Source organism: Nomascus leucogenys, unplaced genomic scaffold (assembly GCF_006542625.1).
Source record: "Nomascus leucogenys isolate Asia unplaced genomic scaffold, Asia_NLE_v1 Super-Scaffold_3019, whole genome shotgun sequence".
Lineage (NCBI taxonomy): Eukaryota > Metazoa > Chordata > Mammalia > Primates > Hylobatidae > Nomascus > Nomascus leucogenys.
In genome coordinates this window covers 329,039-352,799 of record NW_022095789.1, presented here as the reverse complement: position 1 = coordinate 352,799, position 23,761 = coordinate 329,039, and the positions used below count along the sequence as shown (strand labels likewise).

The window sequence follows — 23,761 nt, the reverse complement described above, 5'->3', positions numbered from 1 at the left end:
GGTCACGTGGCGCGGGCGCCGGAAGCGGTGGCTACTGTGTGGCTGCGCCGGAAGTGGCGCGCGGCCGGACAACTCATGGCGGTGGCGGCGGTAGCTGCTTGGGCGCGGTGCGGTGGTGACTGAGCTACGAGCCTGGCGGCGGGTGTGCGCCGAGCCTCGGCCCGGCCCGGCCCCCGCGTGCCTCCCAGGCTCCGCACCCCTGATGCTGCGCGGGTGCTGAGCCCGCTCCGGCCGGGACAATGGTGAAGTATTTCCTGGGCCAGAGCGTGCTCCGGAGTTCCTGGGACCAAGTGTTCGCCGCCTTCTGGCAGCGGTACCCGAATCCCTATAGGTACGTGGTATTTGGAAGAGCAAAACCGCGCCATCTCGCTATTTGGAGGTGGAAGTATGGGTAATCCCCAAGTACTGGAACCAGGAAGGACTCCCTATCGAATCCTACGTAGTGCTTATCGGGGATGCGGCCAGGCCAGGCCTGCAAGGTCCTGAAGGGAGGTTGGGCCTGGGCGGTGGTTTACTTGAGACCTTGGTGTAAGATTCTTTTCTCAGTGTGGTGAGACAAGAAGAGGCAGCAGTATGGGAGTTGGGAGGGTTCTTGGAGTTGGAAATGCTATCCCTCTGCCGGTGGCGCTTTCCTGGGGTGCAATAAATCATGAGGTCCATTCCTGCTAGAAGGCAGGAATCCAGGTCAGTCAGATGGCGGGAGTTGGAATTTGCCCTGGGATGGGCCCTTAACTCTGGTCTGAACCATAGCACATACCACCCTGCAAGGTTACAGGAAGGCGTGGCCTCTCTAGGCCCGGAGCCTCCAAATGGGAATCCCTTCGGGCAGTCTCTTAGGGGCAGGCTTCTGAGGGTCACCTTCACCCTGACACCTGCAGCAAACATGTCTTGACGGAAGACATAGTACACCGGGAGGTGACCCCTGACCAGAAACTGCTGTCCCGGCGACTCCTGACCAAGACCAACAGGATGCCCCGCTGGGCCGAGCGACTGTTCCCTGCCAATGTTGCCCACTCGGTGTACATCCTGGAGGACTCTATTGTGGACCCACAGAATCAGACCATGACCACCTTCACCTGGAACATCAACCACGCCCGGCTGATGGTGAGACGCCTCCTGTTGTGATTCTGCACCTCCCCCTCTCCCCTCCCCTGCAGATAGAGCGCTCCTCAGTTACATGTGGCTAGAGAGCCATAAGGGAGCTTTTGTGGCCGGCTGCAGGTCTGGGTTACTGAGGGTTGACAGCTGTAGAGTATGATCTCAGATTTTCTTCTTTTCAGCTGGTCATCCTCTCTGGACCTGTCCTTTGACTCATTCATACAGTAGGGGAGGGGTACCTATCTTACTGAGTTGTCCTAAATTCTAAATGCAAAGCACTTCCATCCAGCATCTATGGCACAGATATATGTTGGACTCACAGGAGTGATGCTGAGTGCCGGAGGCAGTGCTTTTCTTTTTGTTTTTTTTTCTGTTTTTTGTTTTCTTCTGGTGACAGAGTCTCACCCAGGTTGCAGTGCAGTGACATGATCTCACCTCACTGCCACTGCCACCTCCTGGGTTTAAGCAATTCTCGTGCCTTAGCCTCCTGAAGAGCTGGATTTATAAGCACACACCACCACGCCTGGCTAATTTTTGTATTTTTAGTACAGACAAGGTTTTACCATGTTGGCCAGGCTGGTCTCGAACTCCTGACCTCAAGTGATCTGCCCGTCTCGGCCTCCCAAAGTGCTAAGATTACAGGTGTGAGCCACCGCGCCAGGCAAATGTTTTTATTTGGACTGTCAGGAAGCTCCAGAGCTGCAGCTGGTGGAAGGCGGCTAAAACACTGCATGTCTAGATGCACAAAACAAAATCCAGGAGCAGGACAGGCTGGAAGGCCCTTTGTTGATCTCAAGAGACCTTTTGCCTTCTAGTTTAAGAGTCAGAAGAGAGGTTTTCGAGAGCAAAATGACCTTATTTATGGCTTCTTGCTCTGTCAGTGCCACTTGGGGGTGCAGTCAGGGGAAGGAATGGATTTTCATTGTATTGCTTCACCTCATGAAAAGAGACAGGGAGTCAAATGTACGTGCAAGTTGGCAAAATGAAAGACTCTTCCACGATTGTGGTTGGCCTCTGCATAGGTGGTGGAGGAACGATGTGTTTACTGTGTGAACTCTGACAACAGTGGCTGGACCGAAATCCGCCGGGAAGCCTGGGTCTCCTCTAGCTTATTTGGTGTCTCCAGAGCTGTCCAGGTGAGCAGTGTTGTTGGGGCTGCTGGGGCTCTGGGACCCAGTGCTTTTGGTATTGGGGCTGGGCTGGGGTCAATGGGCAACTCAGTATCCTTCCCCTTCTCATCTTATGCCAGGAATTTGGTCTTGCCCGGTTCAAAAGCAACGTGACCAAGACTATGAAGGGTTTTGAATATATCTTGGCAAAGCTGCAAGGTGAGTTTCTGGGTATGTGGATATTCCTCATAGGGAGAGGCTCACTCAGCCTAGCGGGTGTGGAGTCTGGGTTAGTCATTGCCCTGCTCTGAGATGGGACTCCTCGTCTGTACTGGGGGTGGGAGGAGGGTGAATACCACCTTTTTAGTGGAGCCTGGCCCAGGGGAGATCGGTGTCATGGGGGAGGGAAATTAGGTTGGTCTTTCAGGCATCCTCTGAAGGCAGCCACCTGCCCTTCGCAACAGGCGAGGCCCCTTCCAAAACACTTGTTGAGACAGCCAAGGAAGCCAAGGAGAAGGCAAAGGAGACGGCACTGGCAGCTACAGAGAAGGCCAAGGACCTCGCCAGCAAGGCGGCCACCAAGAAGCAGCAGCAGCAGCAACAGTTTGTGTAGCCAGCCCACCACCACCACAGCACCCCAGACAGCTAGGCTTAGCCCCCTGCCCTCCCTCCATTGTACTTTATCATTAAAAATCAACTTCCAGCCCTGTCTACTGTCTACGTGGTGGGTTGTGGGGATGGAATTTGGCATCTGCAGTACACCAAGCACATGATTCATGTCTGAGCCAGGTCTGCTTATTCTCCCATTGGGCAGCTGAGGACTGAGGCACAGAGGTGCAGTGACTTGCGCGGGGTTCCAGGTAGCTTGCAGGTTAACTGGCAGTAAGTGCTGGACTGTAAGCCCAACCAGGGCAGGGCTTTTGGTTTTGTTCTCTGATGTGTCTCAGTATCTAGCACATAATAGACATTCAATAAATACTTGTTGAATTCAGTCAGCCCCAGCTCTGGAGTCGGAAGGCTCTGGTTTGAATCTTGACTCCACTGTTTTTGGACCTCAGGCAAGTCACGTCACTCAGCCTCATTTCCACCATCCGTGAAGTGGAGACAGAACAGCCTCGAGTTGTGAGAATTAAGTGCACTGCCTGGCACGGCCACCAGTGTCAGTGATGGGAACTGATATTATTTCCTCTTCCAGTGGGTCTGTGGTTGGGAGTTCCCCCATTTTCATTAAGCAAGACTATGGACGGGAAGTTATGAAAGAGGCTTTTAATGAAAATACTGTACAGTTTCTGTGAGGCAAAGGCCGGGGGGCCTTGTCCAGGAAGGGAAGAGGCCCAAGAGGCTTCCTGTCCCTTTGGGGGCAGCAGAGCCAAGTGCTTGGGCTCAGGCCCAAGCTGCCTGCCCTGCAGGGGTCCAGGGAGGTCCTGGCGAGTCCTGCCCCTTCCCTTCCAGAGGGCCTGCCTGGCAGCCGGCAGCAGGGTGTGTGTTTGGGGAGCACCTGTTCCCACACAAGGGTCCTTTTAGTCCATTCCAACAGGTGACTCCGAGCAGCCCTGAAGGCTTGGGGAGGGCTCGTGCCTGGCAAGTGGGCCTGGCACGGGCAGAGGGCCCGCCCTAGGTGAGGATATCATAGCCAGACGCCGCCACCGTGCGAGTAGCTGTGCTCCTGGCCGGCGACGAAGCCCCGCAGCAGCTCGGCCTCACCCCCAAACACCAGGCTCTCCACATCCACCTCCAGCTCCTCTGCGCAGGGAGGGGTCCAGTCAGAAGACCTGGCTCGCCCCGAGGGCCACACAACCCCTCAGCCTCGGGGCACTCACCTTGGTCTGAGTCTGAGCGCTCAGAGGAGAGGCCTGAGGAGTCCAGGCTGTCCGCCCGCAGCCGCTCCCGCTCGGCCGCCCCTGCCAGCCCCCGGAGCTGCTCCAACTGCCGCTGCAGGCTCTGCTGCTTGCTGCGCAGCCTCTCCTTGAGCTGTCGGGCCCGCTGCTCCTGATCCTCCAGCTTCTGCGGACCCCAAAGGAGCAAGGGCTGGGGTTAGCGGCCTGGGGGCTTGGGCTGCACCCCAACACCACTCAGTATGGGCCACGGCCACAGGGCCAATGCCCACTCCGGGCAGGTGGCGACTAAATCCAGGCCCCAGAGGGTTGCACCCACATCCTCCAGAAAGCCAGCCCCTTTCTGGCCATGCACACGTCCTGTGAGGGTGCTGCCTAGATTGGGGGTGGGGGGCACCACAGTCTCAAAGGCATTTGGGGCCTAGTCAAGGATAAAGGAATGGAGTGCTGTGGGTCCAGTGGTGGGAACTGGGAGCAGAGTGTACTGCTGCGTGTACACTCTGGCTCAGGTGCCAGGCATGTGCTGTCATGGGAAACAGGCCCGGTGTTACCAGGTCTCCCCGTTTCTTTTTTTTTTTTTTTTTGAAACAGAGTCTTGCTCTGTCGCCCAGGCTGGAGTGCAATGGCACAATCTCAGCTCACCGCAACTTCCACCTCTTAGGTTCAAGCAATTCCCCTGTCTCAGCCTCACAAGTAGCTGGGACTACAGGGGCCCGCCACCATGCCCAGCTAATTTTTGTATTTTTAGTAGAGACAGGGTTTCACCATGTTGGTCATGCTGGTCTCAAACTACTGACCTCAGGTAATCCGCCTGCCTCAGCCTCCTAAAGTGCTGGGATTATAGGTGTGAGCCACCGCGCCTGGCCCCCCATTTCTTTACGAGAAACTAGCTGGAAAGTCAGATTTTTCATGTCAAATGTCTTTTGAGGGGTTGACAACTAATTTAAATTTTTAGAAAACTACAGAACAAACAAAGGCTACCAGTTTGTAGCTCCCGGTCACGATCCCTGCAAGAGCCAGAGCATGAAGGCGTTAGCACCCGCCCTCCCATCCCCCTACCTCCCGCCAAGCTCTGCCAGCCCTGAAGTTCCAAGGACTGGAAGGCCAAGGGCTCTCCCAGGCAGAGCCCTCAGTGGGCAGAAGCTTGTATTTGGTCATTCAACAAGAAGGGGAGAATTGGGCCATGGAGGCGTTTGGACTGGGCGTAGAAAGATGAGTAAGAGCTGCCGAGGCAAACACAGGGAGGAGGAAACGTCAAGATACAGCAGAGGGAGCCTGGGAAGAGCACGGAGCATTCAGCTTCTGTGGGGCATAGGGAGAGATGAGGCCAAAAGAGCAGCCTACTGGCAGGTCCTGGGTTATGAAGGGCCTTGAGTTTCACAGGAAGTAAGGAGCAGAGGCTTTGTCCTGTCGGGGGCCACTGGTGGGTTTTCAGCAGGAGATGGCCCTGGGTAGGTAGGTGTGCTGCAGAGATCATTCTAGAGCAAAGTAGAAGACAGCCTGGTGGAGGCAAAACAGGTAACAGGAAGGCTGGGAGGAGGCCAGTGAAATAATCCAGGAGACGGGTGATGGAGCCCCAGAGAAGGAGCACTCCCCAGGTCCTGCCCACAGGCCAGCCAGCCCCTGAGGGGCACACATCATCCATCCAAGAACCAGGCCAGGCAAGCTCCATGTGAGAAACTGGGCCACTACCCAACCAGAGTGTTATTCAGCCACAATGATGGTAATAACAGACACCAGGGAGCAGTGCAGTTGTTCCCACAGCTGTGGTTTATTTACTAACAGCACACAGGTCTACGTGTGCCACAGCCCCCAGTGCCTAGAATAGGGCCTAGCAGAACCAGTGCTCAATAAACACTTGTCGGAGATAATGCAAGCCAGGGAACTGGGGATGGGTCCTGAATCTGCCGCCCACCAGCTGTGCGATTTGTTGGCCCTCAGCCTAGCTGTGCCTCCATGTATTCCTCTGGAGGGCAGGAAAAGTCCTGTGGTTTCCAAGGCCACTTCTGACATGGCCAGGGCCACTTGGGCCTTTATTCAGCACATCCACTCCTGTCCACCAGGGGGCACTGAGCTCAGCCGCAGCAGCAGCAGCAGCAGGAGCCCTGGGAGGACCAGTGACTGGCGTCTTCTCAGTCCTTTCCCCTCCTGGCCCTGGAGCTGCCTCCCAGGTGGCACCAGGATAGACTGCCCATAACAGGAGGCCTTGAAGGTGAGAGGGGGAGAGCAAGGACCAACCCTCTACAGTCCCAAGGACCCCCACATACATCCCATCACAGAATTCAACAGACATCCCCTCCCCTCGAACAGGAAGGAAGGTTAGTCCAGACAGGCTAAGTGACTTGCCCAAGGTCTCACAACTGTGATCTAAGTGATAACAGCTGTAACAGCAACAGTGAACATTTACAGAGTGAACTCATTTAAGCCTCAACAATGCTCTGAGCTATTGTCTGCTTTTCTTCCCATTTAATGGATCTGGAAAGTAAAAGCTCAGAGAGCTGTCCTAAGTCACACAGTTCTTGAGCTCTGACCTCAGGTCTCGTTCCCCAGTCCCACCAGCCTCTCCATAGCACAGCCCTCCATACACCAGGGCAAGCCAGTCCGGGCGCAGCGGGGGGCCTCACCTGGATGTGCATCCTGGCGCGGCGCAGCAGGCTCAGCGTGGTGTATCGGGCACAGTCGGCCCCCAGGGGCATTTGCTGCTTCAGCCGCTCCAGGCACCGCTTCAACTGGGCCCTCCTGTGGGGAAGAGGTCTGGAGGGCAGTGCCAGCCCCACCTTGCTGGCCACAGGAATGGCAGGGGAGGGAAGGCCAAAGGGCAGTGGCCCCTGGGGGCTGGCACTGTCAGGGTGGGACTGGGACTCACCTGCGCTTCTCCAGTTCATTGTGCACTGACCTGCCAATGCCAGAGAGTACGGGGTGAAGGGGAATCAGCCACCGCCCGTGCCCCAATCCCAGGGCCCCCAGTGGCTCAAGAGCCACTACATATGTCTGCCCCAAACAAGTCCCCTGTGGAGACCTCATGCTGGCCTCAGACACCAGAGTCCCCTGGCAGGGCGAGGGGAGTTAAAGACACGCGGAGCCAAATGCTTAACAGAAGCCTGCCCAGGTGGGTATGGGGGTCTTAACAAGGGCCCCTGGTCAGCAAGGACTTCCCAGACAGAGGTGACAGCTAAATGCAGAAATAGATGTTTCCCAAGCCGGTAGTGGAGGGAGAGGCATTCAAATAGGAGGGAACAGCATATGCAAAGGGCTGGGGAGAGGAGAGAAAAGGAGGAAGCCAGCGGGGGAGGTGAGTGGCCTGATGTGTGGCATGCGGGAGTGCGGAGTGCGAGTGGAAGCGGGACCCCAACTGCTGTTCGCAGTTCCTGGCACATCTAGAGGTGCTCAAGAAATAGTCCTTGAATGAATAGAAAGGTGTGAGTGTGTTTGGAGAGTGGGGAGATGGCAGGAGGGGTCTGAACGCTTCCTGGAGCAGGACACCTGGCCCAAAAGATGCAAGGAACAAGTGGGCAGAGGAGGGCCCGACCGGGGGCGGCACCCACCCCCAGCCCCACTCCCGCCGCCCCGGGCCTCCTCACCGCCCGCTGTCCTGCGCGCCAGGAGCCTGGGGGGGTCGCTTCTTCCTCCTGTGGATGGGGCCTGGACTGCGATGCGGGCACAGGGACGCATAACCATGCTCGGCCTCTGCCAGAGAGAGCCCCCGCCCGCGTCAGGCTGGGGCTGGACCTGGTCCCAGCGGGAGCCCCAGGCACAGCACGGTCAAGGAAAAGCTTTTGGCGCCAGGACCATTTCCCCCAACCCTCCCTGCTCTACCGCTCCGGGACTCCTCTCGAGTTGAGGGCGAGGCGGCGTCCCGGGATTACTGTCCTAGGGCGGTGCATCCTTCAAGCTGGGAGCCAGGTCCAGTCCAGGCCCGTGTCAGCGAGGTCGCCGCCCGGAATCCAGCCAAGGATTCTTCCTCACCTCTCTCACGGCGCTCCAGGAACTCGGCCGCCTGCAGCAGGACCTGGATGTTGCTGGCCACGGGTTCCATGTCGGCGACAGCTGGCAGCGGGCGGGCCTAGGGTGCCGGTCGGAGCAAGAGGCTGCAGCACTTTTGTTACAAAGTAACTGACACGATGCAACAAACACAAGGGCCCGCCCCGCCCCCGGGACGCCCCGCCCACGGGAACGCCCAGCCCTTGGCCCCGCCCCGCTGGAACCCGCCACGGAGCCGCAGCCCACCCTCCGGCAGCCGCCCCGCCCCGAGTGGTCTCAGACTTTCCAGGGGCAGGTAAGGGCGCCGGCTCCAGGCCTGCTCTGGAGCGAACCCTCAGGCTAACGGGTGCTGCTTCTTGCCCGCCTCACTCATCCACCTACGCCGGCTCACTGGCGTCTTTGATCTCAGCTTCCAGCCCCGTGCTAGTGACTAGCCCCCAACATAGCACGGCGCTCTGGGGGCCTGGTGGTTCCCTGGAAGCCCCGGGCCCAGCCGAAGCACGTGGGTGCCGCGGGGGCGGGGCCTGCCGGCCGCCACTCGCCCATTCGCACATGGCTTCTCAAGGATCGCTGTTGTCATCCTCGGGGCGGGGTCGGGGAGCCTCTGATGCCCTATTGGCTGGCGCTCCGCCCCGCCCTCTCCCGCCGCTGATGCACACGGTCGGGCGGGAAAAGAAGCAGGTTTCAAATTTGAAAACCCGAGCGATGGGGCGGGGTTGAGAGGCGAGCTGGGCCGCAATGCGCAGGCGCCGGCGGAGGGGCGGTGGACCCGGCTCCTGCCCTCCGGGGTCTGTCCCCAAGCCTGCCTGCCATCTGCCCCCGAAGGCCCCCGTGGGCCCCAGCTTCCTACTGTGTCGAATGGGAATAATCTCTCGGCCCCCCTCCTCTTCTGTGAGGAAGCTGTTGTTGCTACGAAAACGTCAGTGGGGTAACAGCTTCCTCAGGCAGCCCATACCCTGGAGGCACGCGAAATGGCTTTTTCCGGCGCCCTGGGCTCTGGTGTCCACGGAGTTGGGGTCCTCTCCCGTCACTGATGCCTCAGCTGTGTATGACTCAGGAGGTGACCTCCGTCTCTAAGCCTCAGGAACCCTGCGACAGCGTTGAAGGATCAGAGCCAATGCCTCTGCGGTGCCCATGGCATGAAGGAGCCGCCCATCTGCCCATCTCGAAGGCCAATGCAACCAGACCGCGGCGTTTGCCTCCCAGGCAGCCCCTGCTTGCCTTACTCAGAGTCCATGAACCCTTCCTGAACGTGACTCTCCTAGCCAGCCGAAGGAGTGGCTGTGATGACTTCTAGCCGCAGCACCAGCAGGTGGGGCCACATCTGGGGACAGGAAAATGAAAGCCCCTGTACCAGGGGGGAGCATTGCTGCCAGCCACGGGCTGAGTCTGTGACTCCAGTAACCCCAAAACAGAGAGGGGAGAGAAGGTGGGAGGGATAGATGCTTTGTAAAGAGACAGTCCTGGTGAACACAGGCACATGTCAGTCAGGCCTCAGTTCCTTGGGAAAAATCTTTTTTTTTTTTTTGTCTTGCTCTGTCGCCCAGGCTGAAGTGCAATGGCTCCATCTCGGCTCACTGCACCCTCCACCTCCCAGGTTCAAGCAATTCTCCTGCCTCAGCTTCCCAAGTAGCTGAGATTACAGGTGCCCACCACCACACCCAGCTAATTTTTGTATTTTTAGTAGAGACGGGGTTTCACCGTGTTGGCCAGGCTGGTCTCGAACTCCTGACCTCAGGTGATCCACCCACCTCAGCCTCCCAAAGTGCTGGGATTACAGGTGTGAGCCACCGTTCCTGGCCGGGAAACATCTTGAAGTTTTGGCCAGGCACCGAAAAAAAATGAAGTTTCTCTAAGAGTTGCTCACAGAGGAATAACTGCCCTGTCTAGGCAGACGATCCATCTACCCAGCCGCCTGTCCTTAACTCACAAAATATTTGCTGAGCTCTCACTGGACACCAGGCGCTGTGTTGGGGGCTGGAAGACATACGATAGGCAAAAGCACACAGGGTCCCTGCCCTTGCAGAGCTCATAGGCTTGAGAGGGAAAGACACCAATACAGTCGCAGGGAGGCGAAGGTCCAGCTGGACAGGTCCTCACAGGGAGAGACCGTGCCCCCACAGCATATTCTCAGGAACATTTGACCTAATTGGTGAGGTCCGAGAAGGCTTTACTGGGGAAATGGATGAAGAGGTGTTATCTAAGTATTGGAGAGATGAAAGAATTCTAGACAAAGGAACAGCACGTGCAAAGGCCCTGGGGCTGAAAGGAGCGTGGCAGGGGCAGTGTGGCTTAGAGAGTGCAAATAGCCTGGTGCAGGCTGACACTGGAGAGGCTGCAGGGCCCAGAACATGCTGATGGGTTCCCCCAAACTCCCCCCTGCAATCAGCCATGTCTGAAGGAAGGAGCCACAAGGCTTGTGACTGAATTTCCCATTTTATTTCACTAAAGTCAGCACCACGCAGTGCAGACACGAACCTACTCAGATGTCAGGGCCCTAGGTGGCCCGGCCTCCAGTCTGGGTGGGATAGGGGTGGGGAGGTTCTGAAGGAGGAGAATTTTCAGCAGAGGGCAAGAGGAAAGCATATGTGAGCTGAAGACATGGCCAGGAGGTGGTGGGAGTCGGGCTGGGGCTGCAGAGGGGCTGGAGGGCTCACGTCAAGGAGTTTGGACTTCATCCTAGGAGCCGCAGAGCGGTTTTGAGCCAGGGGCAGCATGTGGGCTGGGGTCAAGGCCACCGGCCAGGCCAGACAGGAACAATACCTCCCCAGGAACAGGGTGGGACGGGGTGTGGGGGGATCCGGCCTGGACCAGCAGGGATCCTGCCCCAAGCCCTTGGATGTCCCCTGGGCCCCTGTGAGAAAATGCTAGAGCTAGTGGCCTCTAGGCACAGGACTGGACAGAGGAGCTGCAGTGCCCCCTCGGCAGTGACTGGCCCAGATCCTCTGCCCCGGACTCCGCAGGGTCCTGTGCTTTGCCCTGTGACCTCTTGCCTCCACCAGCCCACTGTAACTGGGGCTCTGCTGCCTGTACTTGCAGTGCAGACTCTACCGGGGACTACGGTCCTCTGGGCTCCAAGGACAGAGTCTGCATCTGTGCCCTGAGTGGAAGGAGAGAAAGGAGACCCTTCCCCCATGCCTTTGTCTCAATTAGGACCCCCTGAAGAGGGCAGCCAGCCCTGGGCTCACTGTCCTCCTCCACTCCATGGACAGGTTGCAGGAGGAGACGGCCCTGCATTCTCCAGATCCCTTTCCCCTTCTCCCCTGCAGGGAAGAGTCATCGGGGAAGTCGGGGGCCTGGATCCAACCCTGGACCCCTGCCCAGCCTCCTCCCTGGGCTGCCCGCAGCCTCCCCTCTCCCAGAGAGCAGCACTCCCCAGTCACAGAGCTAACCAGGTCACACCCCCACTGAAGGCCTCATGCCCCCGCTGAAGGCCCACACTCCCATGGCCTTCAGGACAAAGTCTGAGCTGGGCTGTGCCCCTCCCCCTGCTGTGGCAGGGGACATGCCATGGCCTTGACCACCTCCCTGCCTCTGCCATCTCTGCTCAATGTCTCAATTGCTCCAGGAGGTTCCCAGGCCTCCCTCCTTCAGCGCATCCTCCCAAGCAGCAGCGGGCCCTGCGTCTCTCAGGGTCAGCCTCTTCCTGCAGACTACGACCTCAGCGACAGAGCAAACCAATGCCTAACAGGGGCCTGGCCAAGCCATGGGCAAGAGGTAGGGAAGGGCTGGTGGGCCTGTGTCTCCATGCCCATAGGATGTCAGGAGAAGCATCAGCAGACTCCCCCACAGAGGCCACCTCTGGAATGCCCCCCAGGCTGTTGTGGCAGTGCAGCATAATGACCAAGAGTTGGGTGCCTGCCGGTCCCTCACTTGATGTCACAAGGACTAAGCCAAGAGGCCAGCCCTGGCTAGACGGGTCTCAGAAGTGCCTGGCAGCCCCTGCTGTCCTGGGAGGAACACTGCAAACAGGCCTCTGTAGGATCAGTAGTATGGCTTTTTTTTTTTTTGAGGTGGGGTCTCATGCTGTCACCCAGCCGGAGTGCAGTGACACAATGAGGGCTCATCGCAGCCTTGACCTGCTGGGCTCAAGCAATCCTCCCGCCTCAGCCTCCCGAGTAGCTGGGACCACAGCTGCATGCCACCATGCCTAATTTTTTTATTTTTTGTAGAGATGGGGTTTCACCATGTTGGCCAGGCTGGTCTCGAACTCCTGACCTCAGGTGATCCGCCCACCTCAGCCTCCTAAAATGCTGGGATTACAGGTGTGAGCCACTGTGCCCAGCTGAGTTCCAGTCCTTTTACTGTGCTGTGAGCATCTGCATCTACCACAGGGAAGCTGAGCCCAGTGTGCAGAGTGACTGTCTGTTCCTGCCACGACTTACACTTCCTGGGGCTACAGGCTTCAGTCTGACTTGCCTATCAAGCCTCTTGTTGACAGACAGAACAGTTACGAGTGTTTTGTGCCTCAGAGGGTGCAAGGAGAACATGTCTAGACTCAGTCCATCCCTGCACTGTGGCGGCCCCCGTATGTCCCTCATATCATGAGGCCTCCTTAAGTGAGCACACCGGAATATCCACTGACTGATTCCAATCACCCCCTGATCCTGGAATGGGGTTCTTCTGATGAGCATCAAACGTCCTACTTTAATGTACCCCTCCGACTCCCATAATGATGTCCACAGGCCCATGCCCCATACAGGCATCCCACTAATAGGCCAGTTTTCCACTGCCCTTCTGCTGACTGTGCGGGCAGGCTGGCCACTGCCCATGAGATGTAGCACAAACACCAGTCAATTCAACCTGCTGAGTTGATTTGTTTTTACCTTCTTTGATGGTCTTCCAGATAGGAAGCTGTCCTGTCACCTTGAAACTTCCATCCATAAACCAGGCGGCTCTTGTTGGTCAATAGAGGCTGTTCATAGGGCACTCACTGCCCATGTGGCCCGTGAAACTCCTTAGGTTGCTCTGAAGTTGCCTGTGGGGGAAGAGGCTCCCACTTGGGACGGCCTCCTTGCATTCCCCAGATAGCACGTTCTAGAAAAATCATTTCCAAATTATGATGGACCCTTCCGGGCACTGCCCTCCTCATCAGAATATTTCCCCAACATCACCCAAGAAATTATGAGTATTTCAGGTTTCAAGGTTATTTTATGTCCTTAAGTCATAGGGGCAATTGAACTTTAATTAAATCCAATAGCAAGTTAGTCAGTCAAACGGAAATTTCCTGGTCCAAAATCCCAGTGGTTGCCACTAGGTGGCACTCTGGCTTTTGCCCTCAGGTCCAGTCTGTTCCTCTGGGGGGCTATCGTACAACAAATGAACAACTTGCACAGGCTTGGGCAATCTTACTGGTTTCCATCAAGTATATCCAGTCAATATTGGCGGGTGGGGAGACTCACATGCCTTCCGCTTTACCATGCTAGGTAAGAGAAACGCCTCAGCCAGACCCGATATCCACCCCCATAGTACATTCAGGTAAAGGAACTGCAGTCGCTTTGCATACAGCCTGCTCAACCCTCCCCGTTTCCATTCCATCAGGTATCACATTCCCATATTCTCCCAATCGAACTCTCGCTCCCATTGGGACTTCACAAATAGATTTTGGAATCACAGAGCACGGGTTCCACAAAAAGGTGTCCCAGTAAAGTCTCTCCAGCAGCCCCTGACCTTGTGACTACTTATCAGCTTTCTCCTTGTCATCTTTCCCTCTGGCCTTTTTTTTTTTTTCCTTGAGACGGAGTCTCACTCTGTCACCCAGGCTGGAGCGCAATGGCACAGTCTCAGCTCACTGCAACCTCTGCCTCCCAGGTTCAAGCGATTCTCCTGCCTCAGCCTCCTGAGTAGCTGGGATTACAGGCACCTGCCACCACGCGTGGCTAGTTTGTCTGTTTGCTTGTTTGTTTTTTAGACACAGTTTTGCTCTTGTTGCCCAGGCTGGAGTGCAATGGTGCGATCTCAGCTCACCACAACCTCCACCTCCTGGGTTCAAGCAGTTCTCCTGCCTCAGCCTCCCGAGTAACTGGGACTACAGGCACGTGCCACCACGCCTGGCTAACTTTTTGTATTTTTAGTAGAGACGGGGTTTCACCGTGTTAGCCAGGATGATCTCGATCTCCTGACCTGGTGATCCGCCCGCCTCAGCCTCCCAAAGTGCTGGGATTACAGGCGTGTGCCACCATGCCCTACCATTTTTTTGTATTTTTAGTAGAGATGGGGTTTCACCATGTTGGTCAGGCTGGTCTCAAAACTCCTGACCTCAGGTGATCCACCCACCTCAGCCTCCCGAAGTGCTGGGATTACAGGCCAGCCTCCCTCTGACATTTTAAAATCCTCCAAACTAAGGTGAGTAAATCAGATTTGTTTAGGGCCCTTCAATAGTGGGGGACCAGCAGAAGCTCCCATCTGTCCACCCAAGGACTTCCAAGGGTATTGGAATATGACCTTTGTTTTGACCCCATCAATGTCTACTTTATTCAGTCCATTTCATTAAGAACCATTTAAAGATTCCATCCTACTGGGATGAGTATCTTGACTCTTCCCTTTGTTTTCCCCATTCTCTTGTGAATCATTCTAACCATCTTCACTGTTGTTTCAGCATAATTTTTCCCCTCAAAAGTGGCCCTGGGAATAGCTGTAGCTCAGACCAGCCACAATCCAAGCTTGGCCCAATCTCAGGATCTGCCCTATCACTATCTTTTGCCTTCATTGTTGCTACAGAGAACAATAGGATGGTATATTTAGCTTGTTTCTTGTTACTTTGCATTTCCTTATACGTCCAGTGAACTCCTTGGGAGTTGCATCCGTCATTTCTAAAATTCATTATTAATTTTTGCCTCCACTAACTGATCACAGCACAGCTGCATTTCCATACCATGGTGAACTCATGGCCCTCCAGGAATCAAAGGTTCATCATACTCCATCCTCTCATCCAATTCCTAGAGATAGTAAATCACTCACTCACCTGCAAGCTTGCCTTTCATATTCATACTAACCAATCCAGAGCCCATATCCTCCAACCACCTCCTTTACTGGGCTCTGACACGCTGCACCACTATCCCCCAGAGACTGGACAACTAGGGACATCCTACCCCAAACCCACTGAAATTATTCAAGCTAGGCAATCCTAGACCTGCTCGCTCTGCCTCTCAGGTTCCTTCCCAAGCAAACCACAATAAAGGCTCTTGCCCCACAGTTCCCCTCCCTCTCTCTGCCCCCTGACCAACCCTGGTGCTTCCCCGTGTGGCCCGTGTTAGTGTGCGGTGCCGCCTGTTTCTAGGGAACTGAGTATAAGCTTCTTCCCACCATGGCAGTCATTTCTGTGTCTGTTACATCATATCTAATGACAACAAATCCAGGGTGTCCTTACAATAACTGGCGCAGTGAGCAGGGTGGTTTGATGCCAGATGGAGATGGTATGTCCTTAAACTGCTCTTGGCTTACTAACTGGATCCACCAGGCAGTGGCCATTGCCTGGAAGGCAGCCCTGGTCATTTGTGCGCCCCCTTGATGGCTGGTGCACAGTGTGGTGTGTTGTCGGTGCTGCTGTGGATTCCCAACCTGAGAGTGGTGCTCGGGAAGCTGAGTCCTCCCGGAGCTGCTGCCCAGGCTAGGGTATTCAGTGCCTGGGACTCAGACCACAGGGCACTCATGTGTTTCTCCGTGCTGGTGGAGCACCCAGGCGCCAGAACAGAGCACCTGGAGGTATACGGAAAACTGACTGCATCTGTTTCTTGAAAAAGTCCTTCCATGGCCGGGCGTGGTGGCTCACATCTATAATCCCAGCACTCTGGGAGGCCAAAGGAGGCGGATCACCTAAGGTCGGGAGTTTGAGACCAGCCTGAGTAACATGGAGAAACCTCATCTCTACTAAAAATACAAAATTAGCCGGGCGTGGTGGCAAGTGCCTGTAATCCCAGCTACTCGGGAGGCTGAGGCATGAGAATCGCTTGAACCCGGGAGGTGGAGGTTGCAATGAGCCAAGATTGCGCCACTGCACTCCAGCCTAGGCAACAAGAGCGAAACTCCATCTCAAAAAAGAAAAGGAAAGAAAAGGTCCTTCCAAAGACAGCAAGAGCAACTACCCTGCTAGCATCATGGGATGAGTCTAACCCACTGACCAGGCAGCACTGGCAAGCGGTGGGGCCAACCGTGTCGGTCACTTGTATGCAAGTGCCCAGTGTCTGGGATGTTATATGCTCCAGCAGGCACTTGATAAACCACTTCCGCTTTTCCTTCTGGCCTTTGCTGAGTCAAAAGTTTCAGCCTGTTCTCTGGAGTACGGGAAGAGGACTCCACCTGAACACCTGCTCATGTAGCGTAGGCCGTTCCCATGGTCAGTGTCAGGGCATCCTCTTCAAGGGTCCGGGCACGCTGCAAATGTTCTTGTTCAAGCCACAAACCTCTCCTGCTTTAGCCAGGTCCTGCAACTTTCCTCTTTTAGCGTGGGGCTTTCATTTTGATTTATTCTTAAGTCCCAATGTTATTTAGTAGTATGTTTTTAGTTTCCAGATACAAAGGACTTTTTCAGTTACCTTTTGGTTGCTGATTTCCATTTATATTCTCCATATTTCTTTTTTTTTCTTTTTCTTTTTTTTTTTTTTTTTTTGAGATGGACTCTCACTCTGTCGCCCAGGCTGGAGTGCAGCGGCGCGATCTCAGCTCACTGCAACCTCCACCTCCCAGGTTCAAGTGATTCTCCTGCCTCAGCCTCCCGAGTAGCTGGGACTACAGGCATGCACCATCACACCCGTCTAATTTTGTATTTTTTAAATTTTTATTTATTTTTTTTAGACAGAGTCTCGCTCTGTCACCAGGCTGGAGTGCAATGGCACGATCTCGGCTCACTGCAAGCTCTGCCTCCCAGGTTCAAGCCATTCTCCTGCCTCAGCCTCCCAAGTAGCTGGGACTACAGGCGCACGCCGCCACACCCAGCTAATTTTTTTGTATTTTTAGTAGAGACGGGGTTTCACCATGTTGGCCAAGATGGTCTCGATCTCAACCTCATGATCCACCTGCCTCGGCCTCCCAAAGTACTGGGATTACAGGCATGAGCCACCATGCCGGGCCCATTCTCTTTAAAAATCTCCTCTTTATAAATCTTTTCATAAATCTCCATTTCTCTGTTTCCTCCCAAGGTCCTCTGATCTTTGGTCTGATCTTCAAATTAGTTGATCTTCTTCAACTAATTTGTTGAATCCATTTTGTTATGAACCCCTATACTGAGTCCTTTATGTGAACTAAAAAGTTTCATATGCGTGTCTCCAGGTGGTTCTAACTGCTTATTCCTCCCTCATGTTTCCAACAGCACACCTGGTCTCTGAGGAAACACTTCACTCCACAGGCCTATGAGCTTGGCTTCCTCAGTCATATACACACATAATATATATCTCATATACACAGAAATTATACAAAATTGTCTGTAATTTTTGTTGTTATATTAATTACATATAATTATATGCAGTTTTATATATATATATATATATATATATATATATTTTTTTTTTTTTTTTTTTTGAGACAGAGTCTCGCTCTGTCACCAGGCTGGAGTGGTGCAATCTCGGCTCACTGCAACCTCTGCCTCCTGGGTTCAAGTGATTCTCCTGCCTCAGCCTCCCAGGTAGCTGGGATTACAGGCGTGCACCACCACGCCCGGCTAATTTTTGTATTTTTAGTAGAGAGGGGGTTTCACCATGTTGGCCAGGCTGGTCTCAAACTCCTGACCTTAGGAGATCCACCCACCTCAGCCTCCCAAAGTGCCAGGGTTACAGGTGTGAGCCACTGGCACCTGGCCTGATAAAATGTTTTGTTACATGAGTTCATTTACATTTACTGATATAATTTATATTTCTGGTATTTTGATCTCAACCCTCTTGTGCAATATATTTCATATTTACTCTTCAATGCTTTACTTTTACAGTGCCTCATTCTCTGTATGATTGTGTTTATTTTCGTATTTCTTGGGAATAATGGTAAGAGGGGAAAAAAAACCAAGATCTCAAATTAACAACCTAACTTAAAAACTTAAGGAACTAGAAAAAGAACTAACTAAACACAAAGATAGCAGAAAAAAAGGAAATAATAAAGATTAAAGCAGAGATCAATGAAATAGAGAACAGAGGAACAACAGAGAAAATTAATGAAACCAAAAGTTGGTTATTTGAAAAGATCAACAAAATTGACAAACCTTTGGCTAGATGGACTAGGGAAAGACAAGAAGACTCAAATTACTAAAATCAGAAATGAAAGTAGGAACATTACTACCCATTCTACGCAAATAAAAAGGATTATAAGAGGGTCCTATGAACAACTGTATCCCAACAAATTGGATAACCTAGATGACATGGACAAATTGCCAGAAACATAAAACCTACCAAGATGATATCACAAAGAAACAGAAATTCTGAATAGGCCCCATGATTATCATGGAGACTGAATCAGTAATCAAATCAAATATCTCTTGACAAAGAAAATCCCTGGACCTGACACCTTCACTGGTAAAATTATACTAAACATTTGAAGAATTTGAATCCTCAAACTTTTCCAAAAGCTTGAAGAGAAGGGAAAACTTCCTCATTCTGTGAGGCCAGCATTACCCCAGTACCAAAGCTAGACGAAGGCACAAGAAAAGAAAACTACAGGCCAATATTCCTTAATGAACACTGATGCAGAGATCCTCAGCAGGGTGTGGTGGCTCACATCTGTAATCCCAGCACTATGGGAGGCTGAGGAGGGTGGATCATTTGAGGTCAGGAGTTTGAAACCATCCTGGCCAACATGGTGAAACCCCATCTCTACTATAAATACAAAAAATTAGCTGGGTGTGGTGGCACATGCCTATAGTCCCAGCTACTCAGGAGGCTGAGGCAGGAGAATCGCTTGAACCCTGGAGGTGGAGGTTGCCAGCGAGCCAAGATCATGCCACTGCACTCCAACCTGGGCGACAGAACAAGGCTCCATCTCAAAAAGAAAAAAAAGGCCAGGCACGGTGGCTCACTCCTGTAATCCCAACACTCTGGGAGGCCAAGGCGGGCAGATCACAAGGTCAGGAGTTCAAGGCCAGCCTGACCAACATGGTGAAACCCTGTCTCTACTAAAAATACAAAAAAAAATTAGCCGGGCATGGTGGCGTGCGCCTGTAATCCCAGCTACTCAGGAGGCTGAGGCAGGAGAATTGCTTGAACCCGGGAAGCGGAGCTTGCAGTGAGCCAAGATTGCACCACTGCACTCCAGCCTGGGCGACAGAGCAAGACTCTGTCTCAAAAAAAAGAAAAAAAAAGTTTCCAGGCAAGAGTGGGCAACAGAGCGAGACTCCATCTCAAAAAAAAAAAAAAAAAAAAAGAGTGGTGGCATAATCGTAGCTCACTGCAGCCTCAACCTCCCAGGCTCAAGCAATCCTTGTGCCTCAGCCTCCTGAGTTGCACCACCACACCCAACTAATTTCTTAATTTTTTTGTAGAGACAGGGTCTCACAATGTTGCCCAGGCTGGTCTCGAACTCCTGAGCTCGAGCAATCCTCCCACTTCAGTCTCCCAAAGTGCTAGGATTACAGGCATGAGCCACCACACCCAGCCTCTTAGTCTGTTTTCTGAATACCTGAAACTGAGTTATTTATAAAGAAAAGGAATATCTCGCAATTCTGGAGGCTGGGAAGTCCAAGGTCGAGGGGCTGCATGTGGTGAGGTCTTGCTGGTGGGGACTCTGCAGAGTCTGGAGGTGGTACAGGGCATCACAGGGTGGAGGCTGAGCGTGCTCACATGCTAGTTCAGGTCTCTCTTCCTCTTCTCATGAAGCCACTGGTTCTCCTCCCATGATAACCCATTAATCGACTAACCCCTGAAGTCATTAATCCATGAGTGGATTAATCTCTTGAGGGCAAAGCCCTCATGATCCAGTCACCTCTTAAAGGCTCCCCTCTCAGTACTGCCACACTGGAGATGAAGTTTCAACATGAGTTTTGGAGGGGCAGACAAACCATGGCAACCTCGAAACCATCTATAGGAGAGTGTCTAAAGGAGATATACCTCAAAATCAGAAAGTGCAAAAGACATGGGATATAAGAATCGGAGACTTAAGAGACCAGGAAAGCAGGAGATTGCACTTTTTTTTTTTTTTTTTTTTAATTAACAGCAATTTGGAACCAAAATTCCAAGTAAATTCTGTTGATTTCTTGTTCTACCCCTTCAGGATGATGGTGAGGACAGGATACATATAATAGCCCCTACAGCATACCAAGAGAATCCAGGTCCAGGATTCCAGATTTCTGGAGATTTCTACCAAGCAGTGGTGCCCCAGATCGGCTGTGATGATGAGGATGTGCCATTGCATGGCACGTGGCCCAGTCACCAGTTTATTACATATTGGTCATCTTCACTACCTGACTTCACACAAGTCAATCCAGGGTTTGCCTAGTTCCCTCCTAACGCCTTCTCTCTCCACAAGATCCGCTCCCTCCTATGTTGACTGATCTGTTGGCCAGATGCAATGGCTCACACCTATAATTCTTGCAATTTGGGAGGCCGAGGTGGGAGGATTGTTTGAGCTCAGGAGTTCACGACCAGCCTGGGCAACATGGTGAAACCCCATCTCTACAAAAAATACAAAAGCTAGGGCAGGGTGCAGCGGCTCATGCCTGTAATACCAGCACTTTGGGAGGCTGAGACGGGCGGATCACCTGGGGTCAGAAGTTTGAGACCAGGCTGGCCAACATGGTGAAACCCTGTCTCTACTAAAAATACAAAAAGTAGCCGGGCATGGTGGCATGTGCCTGCTAATCCCAGCTTCTCAGGAGGCTGAGGCAGAAGAATCGCTTGAAACTGGGAGGTAGAGGTGAGGTGAGATTGCACCACTGTACTCGAGCCCGGGCAACAGAGTAAGACTCCATCTCAAAAAACAAAACAAAACAAAACAACAAAAATACCACCAAAAACTAGCGGGGCATGGTGGCGTGCACCTGTAGTCCCAGCTATTCAGGAGGCTGAGGTGGAAGGATCACTTGAACCCAGGAGCCAGAGGCTGCAGTGAGTCAAGACAGCACCACTACACACCAGCCTGGGTGACAGAGCCAGGCCCTGTCCCTAAATAAATAAATAACCTGTGATGTTTCTCCTCAATTTGCTAGCTTAACCATTTAATGCTTCTACAGACTAGATTCTCCCTCTGATCACAACTTCCCACTTGTATGAGTTAGGATTAGGTTTGGCTGTGAGCAAAAGAAAACCTGCAACAATGCATACACAGTGGCTGATTTCTCTCCCATGTAAATGCTGTCCCCAATGCCAGTGGGCCCAGTGACGGTGGAGGTCCACTCCCCAGATGGCTGTGTGCCCAGCAGCCTGCTGCCTGTGGGTGCATTCGCAGGGGTCTACAAAAATAAGTAATTCAGAATCAATGTTGTTGGGACTTTAAATTACTTTGAGCCTTAAAGGAATGTGATTATGGAGACTGAGTCATGTGGCAGGCAGCTGGAACCTTTGTTCCTCTGATTATAGATTAGCCTTTTCTTTACCTACATTGTTTTGTAAAATGTTGCAAAAGCCTAGGGCTCCAGAAAAGATGCTTTTCCTCTTCACCTTGATCTTCATTATAAATTAACTTTCCTCTTGACTACTTCTATGACCTCATGACTATCACACTGTTTAAGATGGAATGTTTAAATATACACTTTTAATTTGGAAAAGGAGCCTGGATCAGAACATGTGGAAAAAGTTAATTTAAAATAAGAAAAGAGGCCAGGTGCAGTGGCTCACACCTGTAATCCCACCACTTTGGGAGGCCGAGGTGAGTGCATCACGATGTCAGGGGTTTGAGACCAGCCTGGCCAACATGGTGAAACCCCGTCTCTACTAAAAATACAAAAATTAGCCGGGTGTGGTGGCACGCACCTGTAGTCCCAGCTACTCGGGAGGCTGAGGCAGAAGAATTGCTTGAACCCAGGAGGTGGAGGTTGCAGTGAGCTAAGATCAGGTCACTGCACTCCAGCCTAGGTGACAGAGCAAGACTCCGTCTTGAAAAACAAAAAACAGAAAATTTGGGCTGGGTGCAGTAACTCATGCCTGTAATCCCAGCACTTTAGGAGGCCAAGGCAGGTGGATCGCTTGAGCCCAGGAGTTCCAAGATCAACCTGGGCAGCATGGCAAGACCCCAATTCTATTAAGAAAAAAAAAGAAAAAACTGGAGATATGGAGACATATAGAGGAAAGATGATCTGAAGATGGCCATGTTATGATAGAATCGGAGACTGGAGTGATGTGCCTATAAGCCGAGGAACTCCCAGGTCTGCTGAGAACAGCCAGAAGCCAGGAAGAGGAAGGGAAGGGCTCTCCTCTACAGACATCAGAGACAGCGCAGCTCTGCCAACACCCTGACTTGAGACTTCCGGCACTTTCTGTTGCTCAAGCCCCTCAGTTTGTGGTCCCTTATGGCGGCCCTAGGAAACCAACGTAAGCGTTATCTAACATACTTTATTATTTCACCCGATCTCTCCACTAGACTGTGAGCTCCATGGGGACAGAGATCTTTGTCCCTTTTGTCCTCTGTTGTATCCCCAGTGCCTAAAGCCATGTGTGGCACAGAATGGACTGTGACCATCGGCAGCAGTCTGGAGCAGACCTATACATGTCAGAAAACTCACCACACAAAGGGGACAAAGGCAGGGCGGCTTTTAGCCACAAAAGAACAGAAAACATGACTCACAGTAGTTTGAACAAATAGGCATTTTTTTTTTTAACATAAAACCCCAGTGGCTGGCAGTCCAGGCTGGGCAGCACCTCAGCCATGCCAAGGACTCTCCCTCCACCAGGCTCTGGGTGCTCCACTCGGCCCTTGTGGTCACACGGGGGTTTCTGCATGCCAGGGGTCCCTTCCACATTCCGGACAGGAAGACGGGAGCGGGCCCGGCCACACCAGCTGCTGTTTGATCTCCTAACGTGGGGCAACCTAGAGCAATCGGAGGCCCTCGTCGACAGGCTCGGGCATCTGACCAGCCGCAGAGGGCACACGGCCGCCCTAGCTGGAAGGAGCCGGGAGCTCAGCCAAGTATATAGCCTTCCAGCCCCCGAGGAGAGGAAGCTGAGGGGCAGGGTTAGGAGCGGATGCGGCGTGGCCGCCTGAGTGTGGGCCTCAGAGGCTGCAGAAGGACCCAGGGGTCGGTAAATGGTGCTGGAACTGGCTGGAGACAATGGGAAAAATGGATTCCCTACATCACACCCTACACAAACTTAACTTCGATTAAGTGCCAAATTTGAAAAGCAAAATTTTAAAGCTTTTAAGCAAAAACAAAATCTTTAGAACAGATTATGAAATGACACTAAATTATAGGCTGTATATCAAACGACGTCATTGAAAAGCAAAAGCCCCCAGGCACACTGGAAGGTGTGCACCAAGGGCGTATCACCAGAGGAGCCCCGCACAGGAACTCCTACACGGCCGGAAGAAAGGGCCCGGACTAAACCACCACACAGAAACACAGATGCCAATAAACGCACACACGTCCCAACATGGCTAGCAGAGAAACAAACGAAAGCTTTTGCATCCATCTGTCAAAAATGGAAAGCTCTGACTATATCAGGTGCGGAGGGGCTGAGGGGATCTCTGCAGGTGCCACCCCACTGTGGTCGCGGCCCGATTTGGAGCAGCGAGACACCCTCTAGTAAAACTGAAAATGGGCGGGGTGCGGTGGCTCATGCCTATAATCCTGGCACTTTGGGAAGCTGAGACGGGTGAATCACTTGAGGTCAG

At 53.1% G+C, this 23,761-nt stretch overlaps 2 protein-coding genes across 7 annotated transcripts in view; one reads left to right on the top strand and one right to left on the bottom strand.

The window, feature by feature from the left end:
- The first annotated feature begins 26 nt into the window (after positions 1–26).
- On the top strand, positions 27–3,208 carry PRELID1 (PRELI domain containing 1). The gene is made up of 5 exons (XM_003280507.3): positions 27–331; positions 879–1,104; positions 2,121–2,234; positions 2,348–2,426; positions 2,672–3,208. Exons 1-5 carry the CDS (start codon positions 240–242, stop codon positions 2,818–2,820), a joined length of 660 nt encoding a protein of 219 aa, XP_003280555.1. The 5' UTR covers positions 27–239; the 3' UTR covers positions 2,821–3,208.
- A 245-nt stretch (positions 3,209–3,453) lies between these two features.
- The window catches only part of MXD3 (MAX dimerization protein 3), a 28,336-nt gene continuing 8,028 nt past the window's right edge, over positions 3,454–23,761 (bottom strand). The window contains exons 4-9 of one of the 6 annotated variants that reach the window (XM_030808493.1): positions 8,009–8,105; positions 7,624–7,729; positions 6,909–6,938; positions 6,667–6,781; positions 4,028–4,211; positions 3,454–3,950 (exon numbers count right to left, since the gene is read on the bottom strand). In XM_030808493.1, the coding sequence (XP_030664353.1) occupies positions 3,835–3,950; positions 4,028–4,211; positions 6,667–6,781; positions 6,909–6,938; positions 7,624–7,729; positions 8,009–8,078 (621 nt within the window). In that variant the 5' untranslated portion in view covers positions 8,079–8,105 and the 3' untranslated portion in view covers positions 3,454–3,834. Of the gene's footprint in view, positions 4,212–5,792; positions 6,248–6,666; positions 7,730–8,008; positions 8,106–8,978; positions 9,224–23,761 lie in introns of those variants that run through there. The other 5 variants (XM_030808490.1, XM_030808494.1, XM_030808489.1 and 2 more) reach the window with 5 other exon arrangements.

What these genes read in the sequence shown, in the direction of transcription:
- PRELID1 (XM_003280507.3), top strand. Translation starts at nt 240, where the DNA reads ATGGTGAAGTATTTCCTGGGCCAGAGCGTGCTCCGGAGTTCCTGGGAC. An exon ending in CGGTACCCGAATCCCTATAG is followed by an intron (nt 332 to 878) that starts GTACGTGGTATT and finishes TGACACCTGCAG; the next exon opens with CAAACATGTCTTGACGGAAG. An exon ending in TATCTTGGCAAAGCTGCAAG is followed by an intron (nt 2,427 to 2,671) that starts GTGAGTTTCTGG and finishes CCTTCGCAACAG; the next exon opens with GCGAGGCCCCTTCCAAAACA.